This window comes from Molossus molossus, unplaced genomic scaffold (genome assembly GCF_014108415.1).
Source record: "Molossus molossus isolate mMolMol1 unplaced genomic scaffold, mMolMol1.p scaffold_m16_p_13, whole genome shotgun sequence".
NCBI lineage: Eukaryota > Metazoa > Chordata > Mammalia > Chiroptera > Molossidae > Molossus > Molossus molossus.
The window spans coordinates 51,679,893-51,696,577 of record NW_023425348.1 but is presented as its reverse complement, the minus strand read 5'-3'; the positions used below and the strand labels follow the sequence as shown (position 1 = coordinate 51,696,577).

Below are 16,685 nucleotides of genomic sequence, written 5' to 3'. Positions count from 1 at the left end.
CTCGAAAAAAGCAAACTAGAAATCTTAACTATACAAACATCTTCTCTTCCTGTTTAGTACTGTAATTTTGTCCAATGGATTTAGAGATTCGATACCATTCTAATCACAAGTACAGTAGGATTGTTTTTCAACTGGACAAACTTATTCCAAAATTCATCTGGAAAAATCAGTCCATTTTCCAAGCTAGCCAAGAAAACTTTGTAAAAGAAAAAGAATAAAGAGGCACTTGCCACACCAGCTATCAACCTGATTGCGAATCTGAAGTAACCAAAAAGCAGTGGTACTGGCGGGAGAATGGCCACACCGACCAAGGCGACGTGGAAACAGCCGTGTCCGCAGAAGACACCCGTTCGTGATAGAGAGGGCCTTGCAAAGCGCTGAAGAAACGTGGCACTAGCTACTAAATGGTTTGGAGATCAACTTTCTATCCATTTGGGGGGGGGGATGCTATATGCCTAGGCCATTTCACATACGCAGATACAAATAACAAACAGATTCGAGATTTAGTAGGAAAAAGGAAACAAAAAAACTACCAGTAGAAAGTGTTAGAGAACGTTTTTCTAATCACAAGCAGGGAGTAGTAGGGGAGCTTTGCGGAACATGTTCATAAATCCAGAAACCATACAGAGACTACCAGGTGAGAAACAGCAGCCTCATCTCCGTGGCGAGAGACGCTGCACCGCCGGGACCGCGGAGCTGGCAGGCGTGCACCGAGCGGGCGTCTCAGGTTGGGGCGACTTCCAGCCGCCCGTCTTTCTGGACGGAAAGGTGATCACACGACTGTATCAAAGGCCTTCAGTGAATATCTTTAAGACAGGCATTCTTTTTGAGGCATTTATTTCACTTTTCTGAAGCTGTTCTAAGGAAGCAATCAGGTGAGCATGGAGATTTATGTACAAAGATGTTCATCACTGAGAACTTAGAAATTACCGAAATAAAATAGAATGATCAAATACATTTCAGTAAGTCCATAGAAAGGACTATGATACAGCCACTGAAAACAGTATCTGTCTGATAATAAGTAATAATGTGGGAAAATACGCTGCTGACAACTTCAGGTGACAAAACACGCTACACAACTTCGTTAAAAGGACATCTGCACACACAAACGATGCACAGTCACCACCTGTGAACAAACTCACACTGCATGCTTTTCTCCAGGTGACACTTGAAATTATTTTTCCCCAAAAAACAGCACCTAGAGCTTAAATCAACAGTTCTCTGCAGTAACAACACGACACAGAACCACCTTGTAGAACTCACTCCGCCACGCTCACACCTCCACTCCACTCTGCAGGGCTCCCTGCTGCTCCCAGAACATCAGGAGCCAGTTCTGGGCATGAGCCACCAGGGCTTCCTTCCTCACCCTGAGCGGAGCTTCTCCTCTGTCACAACGGCCTTTCTTTGAAGAATATTAGTTCCAAGTTTATCAAAATACATCCCCAAATGGGTACAAATGCTGTTGGTAAAGCAAGTGAAAATTAAATGGTTGAGAAAAGCATAGGAAGAAAGAGCTAAAGAACAGAACAGAGCATATATATATATACACACATACATAAATATATACATATATATACATACATAAATATATATACATATATATGTACATACATATATATAAACACACACACACACATATATATAACACTACAATTTTAATTTAAAATTAAAGATTAACTAAACATATAAACTTGGAAAATTGAGCATTTCTAATAGCCTGTCAATGTCATTCCAACATTTTCTCTATAAATATATAAACATAAAGATAGAGAAGTGTTTACAAATATGGAATCATTTTACATGGTTTACATTTCTTAGTTTTAATTATCTCAATATTTTTTTAAATTTATCTTTATTGTTGAAAGCATTACAGATGCCCTCCTTTTTTACCCCCATTGACCTCCTCCTCCCTGCTCCCACCCCCCTCCTGCCTTCCCATTATTGTCTGTGTCCACTGGTTATGCATATATGCATATATGTTCTTTGCTTTATCTCTTTCTGCTCCCTCCCACCCCCACTTCACTGTGAGGTTTGTTAGTCTAACAACCATTTTGTCTTCTTAATCCCTTCACCTTCTCGCCCATACCTCCAACCACCCTCCCATCTGGCAACCAACAAAAAGTTCTCTGTGTCTATGAGTCTGTTTCTGTTTGCTTGTTCATTTTGTTCGTAGATTCAACTGTTGATAGCTATGTATTTATTGCCATTTTATTGTTCATATGTTTGATCTTCTTCTTCAAGAAGACCCTTCAACATTTTATATAATACTGGTTTGGTGGTGATGAACTTTTTTTTCTTATCTGACAAACTCTTTATATGTCCATCCATTCTAAATGATAGCTTTGCAGGGCAGAGTAATCTTGCTTGTAGGTTCTTGCTTTTCATCACTTTGAATATTTCTTATCACTCCCTTCTGGCCTACAAAGTTTATTTTGAGAAATCAACTGACAGTCTTATGGGAGCTCCCTTGTAGGTAACTAACTGTTTTTCTCTTGCTGAGTTTAAGATTCTCTCTTTGTCTTTAACCTTTTGCATTTTGATTATGTGTCTTGGTGTGGGCCTCTTTGGGTTCATCCTGTTTGGAACTCTCTTTGCTTCTTAGACGTGTATGTCTGTTTCCTTCACCAAGTTAGGAAAGTTTTCTGTCATTATTGTTTCAAATAGGTATTCAATTTCTCGCTTTCTCTCTTCTCCTTCTGGCACCCCCATGATGCGAATGTTGGTATGCTTGAAGTTATCTCAAAGGCTCCTTACATTATCCTCATTTTTTTTTTTTTATTCTTTTTGCTGTTCTGATTGGGTGTGTTTTGATTCCTTATATCCCAAATCAATGGTTTGCTTCATGGCTTCACCTACTCTACTACTGATTCCCTGTGAATTATTCTTTATTTTGGTTAGTGCATCCTTCATTTCTGATTTGTCATCTTTATGTTCTTGAGGTCCTCACTAAGTCCCTTGAGCATCCTTATAATAAGTGTTTTGAACTCTGTGTCTGTTAGATTACTTTCTTCATTTCGTTTAGTTCTTTTCCTGGAGTTTTGTTCTGTTCTTTCATTTGGGACAGGTTTCTTTGTCTCCTCATTTTGGCTGTTTCCCTGTGTTTGTTTCTATGTATTAGGTAGAGCTGCTATGTCTCCTAGGCTTGGTAAGGTGGTCCATTAAAGTAGTTGTCCTGTAGGTTCTGGTGGCACAGCCTCCCTGATCACCCCAGCTGGGAATCCCTTATGTGGACTGTACACTCTTCTTTTGTAATTGAGTCTTGATTGCCATTGGCATGTCAATGGGAGGGATCTACTCAGGGTGATCAGCTGTAATGACTGGCTATGCCCACTGACTATTGACCTTTGACCACCTTGGAGGATCAGCTGTGCAGGGGCCCACCACAAAGAGCAAGACTTACTTCAGCAGGGCTCTGGTACCCACTGAGTCCACTCCTTGAGTATGTCACTTGTGGAGGTGGTTGGGTGGTGGTGCTTTGCAGTGTTCTGAAGCTTTTCCCTGGGTGTGCTGGCTCTGGGGCAGTCAGCCACTGCCTGTGTTCTACCTGGGGCCACCAGGCATAAGCTACTAAGTGATCTGTAGATGGCTGCTTCTTGTGCTGGGCTTGGCAGTGCCCAGGTAAAGCCAAGCTGTGAACCAAGGCTGGCTGCTTCTAGTGCCAGGCCTGGGGCCACTTAGTGAGATGTATGGGGTCCCCTGTGGCCAGATGCTGCCAGTCTTGATGTGGCTTCTTGTTTAATTTCATAGTTGTAGGACTTCCATTCAGCTTGATTTCAGGCAGTTCTGAAAGATGGTTGTTCTGTAGTTTAGTTGTAAACTACATACTATATACGCTGCCATCTTGCCAGAGCATATATATATTCTCTTTAAGGTCTTACAGTTAGAACTTGTTTTTAGGATGACAGAAAATAAATATTGTACTTTACTGGAATTTTGTTTTCTCTTTATTGTATATTTTTTTGCTTTGTGGTTTGGCCTAATTCTTCTTTTAATAAACTAAGAGTTACCAGGGGTGGGCTCTTAAGGAAAAGATTAAAAAGAAATGTATGAATGAAAAGATGCTCAACTTCATTACTCACCAGGGAAATGCAAAGTAAAACCCAAAAACCATACACTATGCACTCACCAGAAGGGCTACAATGAAAAGAGAGAAAAGACCAAGTATTTGTAAGGATATGGAACAACCAGGACTTATATACAACTGGTGAAGTGTACGAGTAAAACTATTTTGGAAAACTTTGGCTGCATCTACTTGGGCTGAACGTAAACCTCAGCCATTGCACTCCTGTGTACATGCCCCACAGAAATGCATACACACGTGCACCAAAAGATCGTACAGAAATGTGCACAGCAGCTCTGGTCATAATTGCCAAGTGCTTTCAACTTCCCAAGTGCCCATCAACAGTAGAGATACATAAACTATACTACAGTCACACAATTAACTATTATACAGTAACGATGAACTACAGGACCATATGCCTAACACAGATGAATCTCACAAATATAATACTGAGCAAATTAAGCCAAACTCAAAAAGTAGATAATGAATTATTCCATGTTTATAATAGTCAAACAAAGGCAACATTAACCTATGATGTCAAGGATCAGGAGAACTTTACGAGGGAGTGGTTACCAGCAGGGGGCTCAAAGGGAGCGTCTAGGTGCTGGCAATATGTTTCTTAGTCTATGTTTTGCTAACATGACTATGTTCACCTGTGAAAATCCATTATATGCTGTACACTTAAAATCTGTGCATTTCTGGCTGCTCTGTGGAGTAGCCCTCTCTGTCTTACAACTTCACTAATAAACTTTCACTTAAAAAAATTGTGTGCAAAAAAATTGTGCATTTTTATGTATATCACACATCAAAAAAAGTTTAAAAGTAGAAATAAATTAAAATGTTAATAGAAGTTACCTCGGGTGTTGGGATTATAGGTAATCTTAGTTTTCTTATATTATTTCATATATTCCGAATTTACTACAATAAACACATGGTTTTAAAATTTTTTAAATGTTATTTTACAATATATGTTCACAGCACATGATGCCACCATACTTGTCACAGGTGTGGTGAAACTGGCCTGGACAAGAGACCGCCACTTCTTTTTCTGAGAAGTATCCATTTCTTCTTTCCTGAGCCCCGGCCAGTGGTTCCCAATCTGTCTGAACATTCGAGTCGCTTGGGGAGCTATTTAAAAACTGAGGTTCTTGGGCCATACTCCTAGAGATTATGATTTTCTCGGTCTAGAATGGGCTCCAACATGGTACCTCTCAAGTTTAAAATACTGGGACTATGAACCAGTGTCCGAACTGTCCAAGCTTCTGCTTTCCCTAGTGGACAGGGCCTGGAGAACTTGCGGGGGCACTGGGTGTCCCCATCAGCTAAGGTTGTGGAGTGAGGACCATGCCCTAGGACTGGGGAGCTTCCTGGGAAAGCAAGAGTTTAGAAAGCCCAAGGGAGCCCTGCTTCAGCCAGTTAACAGGAGAGGGAGCAGGGCAAAGCCTTTAAGAGCACAGATGTGGACACAAATGGAAGACGGGCTTAAACCCTGCTCTGTAATAGCTCTGCGACCTTGGGCTTGCCCTCCCTGAGGCTTAACTACACCACAGCAACTCTCCGATGCTAACACCTATGTCACAGGATTACAAGTATTAAACAAGACATTGTATGTAAAACACTAATTCAAAGCCTGGCATGCAGTATGAGCACAATGTTAACAGTAATGATATGTACTGTATGTAAGTGTTACTTAATATTTATAGCATTACTGTACTTAACTGCATATTATATATAATTATATAACATTGCATATATACGTACATATGTGTGTGTGTGTTCTGAATATAAATTAACATTAATTTATATTGAGTATGGATAGTCCAAAGTATGGGAAATCTGATGTTCTGATGATTGTTTTAAGAAACACACCTTCATCTGCTATGGTCCCCTTTTGTAGACACCATAAATCAAAACATTTATTCACCATTCATTCATTCATTCATTCATTCATTCATTCAATAGATAAGGGTGCAAGTCTTTGAAAGACTTATTTATTTAGCTGCTCTATGTCCTAGTTTCTTCATCTGCAAAATGAAAAAGATAACAGAATCTACCCCACAGGGTGGCTGTGACCGTTACATGAGTTAATATGTGTAAGTGGTATACTGTAAGCCCCCAGTAAATTATTATTCACCATGACTACTGCTATCCATTCAGTGCTTATTTACTGAGAGCTTACTGTGTACATGCACTGTAGCCTGAGGACACAACAATGAAAAAGACAGACATGGTCCCTGCTGTCATGGAGCTTATAATCAAATGACAGTAAAGTATGTCATTTTTAAATGGAAGAGCAGATGGGACCTTTCCAGCAGTTATATTTTATGGTGGCATGTCCCAGTCATCAAAGTCCTTCATCACATCCTATTCTAAAATCTCTTTTCAATAAAAATTTCCTGGGACAAATCAGGACCCTGGTGGCACAGTTTCTGCACAGGATCCCGAAGTCCAGCAACCCCAAAGATCCACCCCAGGACTCGGGCCCATGCCGGCTGGGATGATACAGTAGGGTACCCTCTGACACAAGTACAAATGAAGCCACAGGAAGTCTAACCCTGTGTAGAGAGCAGGGAGACAGCACGGACCCTCAACCCAGTATTGTTCAGCTCTGGGAGGAAGGCTCTGCTGCACCGAACCCTTCTGCTCTGCGCCTGATGGGACATCCAGCCATTGAAGGGCAACTGACCCTGGGTCTCCTTGTTTCTGCCAGCCATGCCTCCATGCGCAGCTTTCATTCATTCACTTATGCTGAGCACCGACTCAGGCCCTCCACAAACAGTATATAACCAAGCAGAGAGGTCATAGCCCAGCAGCAGATTCAGATACAACCTGTGATCAGAGTAAAGTTGACTAAGACCTATCACAGAGTTCAGTACTGTGTGTGACTGAAGACATCTGAGTAGGCTTCCTGGAGGAGGTGACACCAAGTCCTGAACGAGAAGTTTTATCAGGTGAAGATATGGAGAGAATGACAGGTGAAGCCCTGAGATGGAAGTGAGCACAAGTCTGGGGGACTGGTGCGCAGGCAGGAGACGAGAGGGTGCTGGAGAGCACAGCTGGAACCAGACAGTAAAGAGCCTTTTGTTGCTGTGAAGAATTGGGCTTTGTGCTAAAGCTTTAGAGAGCTACTGGAGAACATTCAGTGGAGAAATAGTATGATTATTATCAGCTTTGGAAAAATAACTGGCTTCAGTGTGGTGCAGCACAGAATTAGACACTGCAGAAGAAGAGACCAGTAAATTCAAAGACACAGAAATAGAAATACTCCAAAATAAAGCTGAGAGAGAAAAAAATACTTAAAAAATAAAACCCAAAGTGGCAGTGAACTGTGGAACAATATCAAGCAGTCTAACATGCATATCACTGGAACTATAAAAAATAAGTAAATAAAAGGAAAGGGGGAGGCAGAAAAAAAATTTGAGAAAATAATGCCCAATTTTTTAAAAAAATTGGAAGCAAACTAAAAACTGACAAATCCAACAGTCTCAAAAGACCTCAAGCAGAAGAAATATGAAGAAAACCAGAAATGGACCCAAGGCAATATGTTCAATTAATATTTGAGCCCTGGCCGGTTTGGCTCAGCGGTTAAAGCGTTGGCCTGCGGTCCTGAGAGACCCGGGTTCGGTTCCCGCTAAGGGCATGTACCTCGGTTGCAGTTTGTCCCCGGCTCTGGTCAGTCGTGCGGGTGGCAGCCACTCGATGTGTTCCTTTCACATTGATGTTTCTCTCTCTCTCTCTGTTCCTCTCTCTCCCTCCCACTCTACCTGAACAAAAAATGGAAAAATGTCCTCGGGTGAGGATTAAAAAAAAAAAAAAAATTAATATTTGACAAAGATGGCAAGAGCATACAGTGGAGTAAGGACAGCCTCTTTAATAAATAGTGTTGGGAAAATTGGACAGCTACATGCAGAAAAATGAAACTAGACTATCAACTTATACCTTACACAAGAATAAACTCAAAATGGATAAAAGACTTAAATGTGACTCATAAATCCATAAAAATCCTAGAAGAAAATGTAGGCAATAAAATTTCAGACATCATACGCAGCAGAATTTTCACTGATACATCACCTAAGGCAATAGAAACAAAGGAGAGAATGAACACATGGGACTATATCAAACTCAAAAGCTTCTGCACAGTGAAAGATACAATCATCAGAACGTAAAGGCTACCCACTGTATGGGAGAGCATAATTGCCAATGATATATCAGATAAAGGGTTAATTTCCAATATATATAGAGTGCTCATACAACTCTACAAAAGGAAGACAAAGAACCCAATTAAAAAATGGGCAGAGGAACTAAATAGACACCTCTCCAAACAGGACATATAAATGGCTAAGAGACATATGAAGAAATGCTCAACATCACTACTCATCAGAGAGATGCAAATTAAAACAACAGTGAGGTACCACCTCACACCTGTCAGAATGGCCGCCATCAACAAATCATCAAACAACAACTGTTGGCGAGGGTGTGGAGAAAAGGGGACTCTAGTACACTGCTGGTGGGAATGCAGACTGGTGCAGCCACTATGGAAAACAATATGGTGTTACCTCAAAAAATTAAAAATTTAACTTCCATTTGACCCAGTGATCCCACTTCTAGGAATATACCCTAAGAAGCCTGAAACACCAATCAGAAAGAATATATGTACCCCCATGTTTATAGCAGCACTATTTATAATAGCTAAGATCTGGAAACAGCCCAAGTGTCCATCAGTAGACGAATAGATAAAAAAGCAGTGGTACATATACACAATGGAGTACTACGCAGCTGTAAGAAAGAAAGATCTCTTATCCTTTGAGACTACATAGAGGGACCTGGAAAGTATCATCCTAAGCGAAACGAGCCAAACAAAGAAAGACAAGTATCATATGAGCTCACTTATTTGTGGAATATAATGAACATAACAGTCTGAGGAATGGGGTAGTCCCAGAGACGTTGAAGTGGGGTACAGACTGACAATCCCCTGAAGAGGGGGTGGTGGGGGAGAGATAAACCACAGAACTTATATGCATGTGTGCATGAACAATGGACATGGACAACAAAGCTGGGGACAGGGCAGGGAGGGAGGGGAAGGGGAACCAGTGGGGGAAAAAGGAGAAACATATGTAACAAAAATTAATTAATAAAAAAATAAAATAAAAAGTAGGATATTCAATTGCAAAAAAAAAAAAAAAAAAGAAAGAAATATGAAGAAAACCACACCAAGTACCTCATAATCAAATTATTGACAACCAGTGATAAAGAGAAAAACTTAAAAGCAGCCAGAAGAGATGGGGGCGATGGATGCTGCAAATAGGAACAAATTAAAAAACGTCAGCCCACTTCTCATCAGCAACAGTGCAAAGCAGGAGGAGGAGAGCGGCATCTTTACAGCACTGAGACAAATAAAACGCTGTCCATTTTAATCCTATTTGGGGACAGAGTATCTGTCAAAAACAAAGCAAAATAAAGACCGTTTCCTACAAATAAGATCTAAGGGAAAGAATGCCTCAGCAGATCAGCACTGTATAAATGCTCAATAAGTTCTTCAGGGAAAAGGAAAATGACACGACAGTCTGAATATATATATATGGAAAGTACTGGGAATGGTAAATATGGAGGCACATGCGAAATGATTTTCCTCGTTAAAAAACAAACAAAATAGTTCTGGCCAGTTTGACTCTGTGGTTAGAGTGTCAGCCCATGAACCAAAGAGTTGCGGGTTCGATTCTGGTCTCACGTGCCCTGCCTGGGGATGGAACCCGGGTATATGCTCTGACCAGGAATCAAATCCGCCACCTTTTGGAGTATGAGACGACACTCCAACCAACTGAGTCATGTCAGCAAGGGCAGGGATAATTGTTTTAGAAATAAGTGTAAGACAATTCATTGGAAACTATAGACTTCTTTGAAAGAAATTAAAAACCTAAATTTTAGAAAATATCCTGTGTTTATGGATAAGATTAAATTCTGTTAAAGTAACGATACTCCCTAAATTGATACACAGATTCAATGCAATCCCCATCAGAACACCAGCTGGTTTCTATGCAGAAATTGATAAGCTGGTCCTAAAATTCGTATGGACATTCAAAGGAGCCAACATAACCAAAACCATCTTGAAAAGAACAAATTTAGAGAGCTCACACTGCTGGACTTTTGACAAAGCTACAGTAATCAGTAATCAAGGCAGTGTGGTGTTGGTATAAGGACAGACACAAAACAATGTAGAACTGAGACTCCAGAAATAAACTCACATTTACAATCACCTGATTTTTGGCAAGGATGCCAAGACTAGTTGATAGGAGAAACATAATTTTCTCCTCAAATGGTGCTGGGACAACAGAATATCCAAAATGAGAATGACCTGGGACCTCAGTTACAGATACATACAAAAATTAACTCAGAATTAATCACAGATCTAAATGTAAGAGCTGAAACTATAAAACCCTTAGAAGAAAATATAGGCATAAATCTTTGTGACCTTGGATTAAGCAATTATTTCTTAGTACAAAGCAACAACAACAGAAATACAATAAACTTCATTAAAATTTAAAACTTTTGTGGTATAAAGTTTAAAACTTCTGTTTCGCCATCAAGAAAGGGAAAAGGCCCTGGTCAGTTTGTCTCAGTTAGAGCATCAGCCGGGTTTGATTAAGGTCAAGGGCATGTACCTTGGTTTTGGTTTGTCTTCAGCTCAGGTTGGGGTCGTGCCGGAGTTAACCAGTCGATGTGCCCCTCTCAGATCGATGTTTCTTTCTCTCTCTCTCCCTCTCTCTCTATCCCTCCCACTCTATTTGAAGATAAATGAAAAATATCCTTGGGTCAGGGTTAAAAAAAAAGAAGTGAAAAGACAACCCATAGAATGGGATAAAGTATTTGCAAATCATTATCTAATAAATGACTTGCATCTCTCTTGCTCTGGCCAGTGTGGCTCAGTTGGTTAGAACATCATTCCATGTACCAAAAGTGTCTTGGGTTCAATTCCTGGTCAGGGCACATACCCAGGTTGCAGGTTCAATCCCTGGTTGGGGCGTGTATTGGAGACAACCCATTGATGTTTCTCTCTGACATCGATGTCTCTCTCTCTCCCCTCCCCCCACTTTCCTCTCTTTAGAATCAATGAAAAAAAAAAATATATATATATATATATATCCTAGGTGAGGATTTATATATATATGACTTGTATCTAGAATACATAAAAAATGTTTACAAGTCAATAATAAAAACACAACCCATTTAAAAAACGGGAAAAGGATTTCAAAAGACATTTTTCCAAAGAAGATATACACATGGCCTATAGGCACTCATTAGTCCTTGTTAGTCTTCAGGGACATACAAGTCAAAACCACACTGAGATCCCACTTCACACTCACTAAGATGGCTATAATTGAAATCACAGATAAAACACGTATCGGCGAGGAAGAGAAGAAACTGGAACCCTCACACATCACTCGGAACTGAGTGCAGCTGGCGCAGCCACTCCGGAAGACAGCTGGGCAATTCCTCAAAAGGTTGAACACAGAGCTTCCCAGAAGTTCTACTCCTAGGTATATACCCAAGAAAAATGAAACATGTCCATAAATGTTCACAGCAGCATCATTTATAATAGCTAAGAAGTGCAAACAAGCGAAATGTCCCGTCAACTGATGAATGAATGAATGCAATGGTATAGCCATACAGTAGAATAGTATCTGGCAATGAAAAGAAATGAGGTTCTGAGACAGGCTACAACATGGATAAACCTTGGAAACATTAGGCTAAGGCAAGAAGCCAGTCGCAAAAGACCACATATTATGAGTCCATTTGTATGAAATGTTCATAATAGGCAAATCTATAAAGACAGAGAGTAAATTAAAATCTATAAAGATAGCCCTGGCCGGTTTGGCACAGTGGTTAGAGCGTCGGCCTGCGGTACAGAGAGACCCGGGTTCGGTTCCCGCTAAGGGCATGTACCTCGGTTGCAGTTTGTCCCCGGCCCTGGTCAGTTGTGCGGGTGGCAGCCACTCGATGTGTTCCTTTCGCATCGATGTTTCTCTCTCTCTCTCTCTGTTCCTCTCTCTCCCTCCCACTCTACCTGAACAAAGAATGGAAAAATGTCCTCGGGTGAGGATTAAAAAAAAAATAAATAAATAAAATCTATAAAGATAGAAAGTGTAGGGCTGGGGGTGGGTAGAGAAAAGGGGAGTGGTCATGGGTTTCTGGGGAGATAATAAAAAAATGTTCTAAAATTGATTGTAGTGATGGGTGCACAACTTAAAAGTCACTTGAATTATACACTATAAATAGGTGAATTGTATGGTATATGAATTATATCCCAATAAAAGTGTTTTTTAAAACAAAGATAATTGGCTGTTTAAAGCAAAAATTATAATGTATGGTTGGGTCTTTATCATAGTTTTGTAAAAGCAAAACGCATGACAACAGCTCAAAGACAAGAAGGGGGGACAGAAAGACACTGTTGTGCTGTTCGTATGACATTCGTGAAGTGGTATAATGTTATTTTAAGGTAGACTGTGGCAAGTTGAAGATGTATATTGTAAATCCCAAAGTAACCACTAAGAAAAACAAATAAACACATAAACAAAAGAAATTTCAACTAATAAGCTAACAAAGGAGACAAAAGAGAATCATAAAAAAAATACCATCTCAGAGAAAGCAAGGAAAGAAGAAAGGGAGACGCAGAACCAGCGGGACAAGCAGCACACTAATAACAAGGCAGCAGACTTAGACTCACCCATACTGATATTTAATGTAAATGGACTGAACGCTCCAATAAGAAGCCAAAGTTGCCCTGGCCGGTTTTGCTCAGCGGTGAGAGCGTTGGCCCGAGGACCAAAGAGATTCCGGTCAATGGCACGTACCTCGGTTGCGGTTCGGTCCCTGGCCCTGGTTGGGCCATGTGGGAAGCAACCGGTCAATGTGTCTCTCTCACATGGATGCTTCTCTCGCTCTCTCTCCCTCCCGCCCTCCCTCCTCCCACTCTATCTGAAGATAAATGAACAAATATTCTCAAGTGAGGATAAAAACAAAAAAAAAGCCAAACTTGTCAGACTAGATGAAAATGATGCGATTACCTATTTGCTTTCTGCAAGAAATCCACTTTCAATACGAAGTCGGAAAGATGAAAAGGATGGGAAGAGATATGACATACGAACACAAATCAACAGAAAGCTGGGGTTATATTGTGTCATATTAACATCAGACCAGCTGGACTTCAGAACAAGAAACATTGCCAGAGATGAAGAAGGATGTTTCATATGGATGAAGGGGTTAAGTTCTTGAGAGGATACAATCTTAAATGTTTATGTACCTAAGCACAGAGTCCAATACACAGGGCGCAAAACTGAACAGAACTGAAAAGGAAAAAAGGAACGAAGGAGAAGCGCAGGCGGCAGCTCTAGTCGGCAGCGTGGAGAAGGGAGTGGAAGCCACGGTAACGAGTGTGACCACCGGAGACGAGCGTAAGGGAGGAAAAGGAACCGCGCAGACTCCTGAGACACATACAGCATTTCCAGGGTGAACAGAAGACAAGCTGAAGGAAACAGAAATAATTATCAGCATGGCAGGTGGAAAGGAGTGTGGGGTCGTGGAACGCAAGGGGAGAGAGAACAAAGGGGGGAGCTCCGGGCTGGGTCGAATGCTGCTGAGAAGCACCCCGAACTGAAAGGCTGCTGCTAGATTTGCAGGGAGAATCTCTGGAGACATGGGCCTGAGAAGCGGAGGTGGTGAAGTGAGGGCCGAGGCCAGGTTGCAGTGTATCGAGGGCTCAGCAGGAGGAGAGGAAGTGGAGATAATAATCACCGACTTGGATTTCAACAGGTTGGGCTGAGAAGGGCAGGAGAGAGAGGAGGCTGGTAAGTCCGGGTATTTTTGTTTTGTTTCTTAACCGGGTTACAGTGGACACTGGGGCTGATGAAAATCCAGAGGCAAGAAGGAATGCTGTGTCCCCATAAGGCTATGGCTGAAACGTCTAACTTGGCTGTTAATTATGATTGTTCCTGACCTGTGGAGATATGTCCCTAAAGCTCAGCTCTTGACCCTGAGGCTGCCTGGCTCTCACCGCCCTGTCCATCCACTGACAGCCCTGTGTGCCCACACAGGACTGGCCACCATGGGTGGAACACCACACTTGAGGGCACCATTTTGAATTATGCAGTTTTCCGGGGATGCTGGCGGAGACTTTCAACAGGAAGAGACAGAGTGGTGTTGGGGCCCTGGGCAGAGAGGCACCAAATCCCCAAAATGAGTCATCCCAGAAACGCGGTATGTCCAGGAATCCCTGCCAGCCAGCCATCAGCAGATCCATAATCCACAGTATGCCAGGGTCTCTGCTCACGTGAAGCAAGGTCATGACCAAAGGACCCCTTACTCCTGGGGAGGCTCTGGACTCCCCACACTGCAAGGCTGGCTCCCTGCCCTGCAGTGCAGAGGAAGAGCCGTGAGCAGGGGGCCTGCTTTCTAGTCCTGACTCTGCCATGAACTTGCAGTGTGACCCTGCCCTGAAGCCTCGGGTTTTCCTGTTAGACAGGGGACGGGATGTGGGATCTCAAAGACGCTTGCAGCCTTGACAGTGCATGGGCGGTGGGCGCAGGAAGAAGACTCATCAGCTTACGTCACTCAAATTGCACCGGCTGCAGAAGACAGAGGAGCTGAAGCACCAGTCTCCTTACAGTCATGCAGCAGAGTCATCCCCCTGGGGCTCAACCTGCACCCCACTTCCTCCTCCTCCTCTTCCCAAGAGTCTCTGAAGTTGGCTCAAGTGATACACCACTCCTCCCATTTCCTCTTCCTGAGAGCTTCTTTAGTCTAAAAAGTCAGCCTAGTTGGAGGCTGTGTGCAGAAAACAGGAGGCCCTGGCCACGGGGCCATACCTGACACCCACAGCTCTCCAGAGCTTCCCCTCCAGGACACCCTCATCAGAGGCCCCAGCAGAAACCCAGGACCAACATCTATAAGGGGGAAACCAGAGCCCCAGATGCCCCCCTATTTCTCTGGCCTGGTCCCTGGAAGGGCAGACTGATTCTGCAGGCCCTGGGGACCCTCAGCAACCATGCTGCAGCTGTAGAGGAAACCCTATCATCCTGTTTCATCTGTGCACAGGGCTGAACCCCCTCTCTCGCAGGGCATTCTTCGGGCCAAAAACATATCCTAGGGGCCCTGCCATCAGTAGAGCACAAATGAGGTCCTGGTCAGGAGTCCCGGACAGACCCATCTCCTGACTACAGAATTCAGGCCCGGGGATGCCAGTGGGGCAAGCGGAATGCAGGCCTGGGTATTCACACAGTGGGAAGGGATTCCCTCCGTGGTCCAGGGAAGGCCCGGCTGACAGCCCAGGGCAGGCTGGGGAGCAAGCCCAGGACTCTGGGCCTTCTCACGAGCACCATCTGGCTGAAGTCAGGGCGAAAGGACCACCGAGGATCCAGCAGGAACAAACCAAGGCCACAACGGCCACAATGAGTGCAGACTTTGCTCAGGGGTCACGCCCTCCCCTGGGCCCCATTTCACGCTCACATACCCCAGCACATATGGGGTCTGTGGCCACCAAGCCACCATGTTCTGCCCACCACCTCCCTGCACAATCCTGTGGATGGCCCTTCCCCTTCCAGCTCACCGAGCGATCTCCCTTCCTTCCTTCCAGTACTTCCTCCTGGTTGTTCTCCTGAGGAGGAAAAGCAGGGGTGACTCCACGCCCTCGTTGCCTCACCTCATCATTCCTGCCCCTTGCCTGGCCAGACCGCGGTCACTCAAGGCCTCCTTCGGGGCCCCGGTCTCAGCCGCTTCGGGTGGGAGTTAAGTGGGACCAGGGTGGAGGGACTTCCGTCGGGTGCTCCCTCCGTGGGGCCCAGGACAGCAGGCAGGCAGCCCAGAGTGAGGTGGTAATGACCAGAGCTGTGGGGACGAAGCACGGGGCAGCTGGAGGCTGGAGGGAGGATCCCACCAGAAGAGGCCGAGGGCAGGGGCGAGGAGGTGCTGAGGGCAGAGGCCTCCCTCTGGTGCAGGAGGCCCTGAGATCCAGGGCGAGTAGGGGAGCAAAGCCTCCTTGTTCACCTGTGTAGAGCCCAGGCTCTGAAAGGGATGCGAGGTGGGACCCCATGTGGTGATGGGGAAGGGGAGGCCTTGGAACTGCAAAGGGGTGAGGTCACGGAGGGGTGGGTGGAGTGGACGCGGGGTGGGTCCATGGGCTAAAGGGGGGAGCGCTGAGTGCTTACCGATCTCTTCGGTGGCCCCGTTTCAGGGGCCCAAGTTTCCTCTGTTGCTTTGAGTGCTGAGATCCCATGGGCCGGGGAGTGCCTCCTGGGAACAAAATCCCTGTCTTGGCAAAAGGGCACAAACCCAGAAAGAAAGCAAAGGGGCCCTGGGCCTCATGGCAGCCAGAGGATGGGCAGAGTTTGGGGGCTGGTCCTGCTCAGGCTGCACACATCCCGGAGCCTGGTGCAGTTCCTTGTCTCACTGGGCTGTCCTGAGCTAGCACAAACCACCGGGTGTCTTCCTCCGTCACCGTGGCAACCGTTAGACTAACAACCGTCACTGACTCATTAGGACGTGGAAACCCTCTCTGCTGGTCACAGTCTCCCTCCTGAGCCCCACAGGACTAGGCTGAATCCTCAAGGCCTAAGCAGCCATGCCACCCAGGGAC

The 16,685-nt window shown here is 44.0% G+C and overlaps 1 protein-coding gene across 1 annotated transcript in view; it reads right to left on the bottom strand.

Annotated features, from left to right (window-relative positions):
* Positions 1 to 16,414, bottom strand: part of TUB (TUB bipartite transcription factor) — a 63,858-nt gene extending 47,444 nt beyond the window's left edge. Inside the window, 3 exon segments of the mRNA XM_036259153.1 lie at positions 15,660 to 15,707; positions 16,258 to 16,370; positions 16,373 to 16,414. Coding sequence (XP_036115046.1) covers positions 15,660 to 15,707; positions 16,258 to 16,370; positions 16,373 to 16,414 — 203 coding nt within the window.
* Between the last annotated feature and the right edge of the window lie 271 nt (positions 16,415 to 16,685).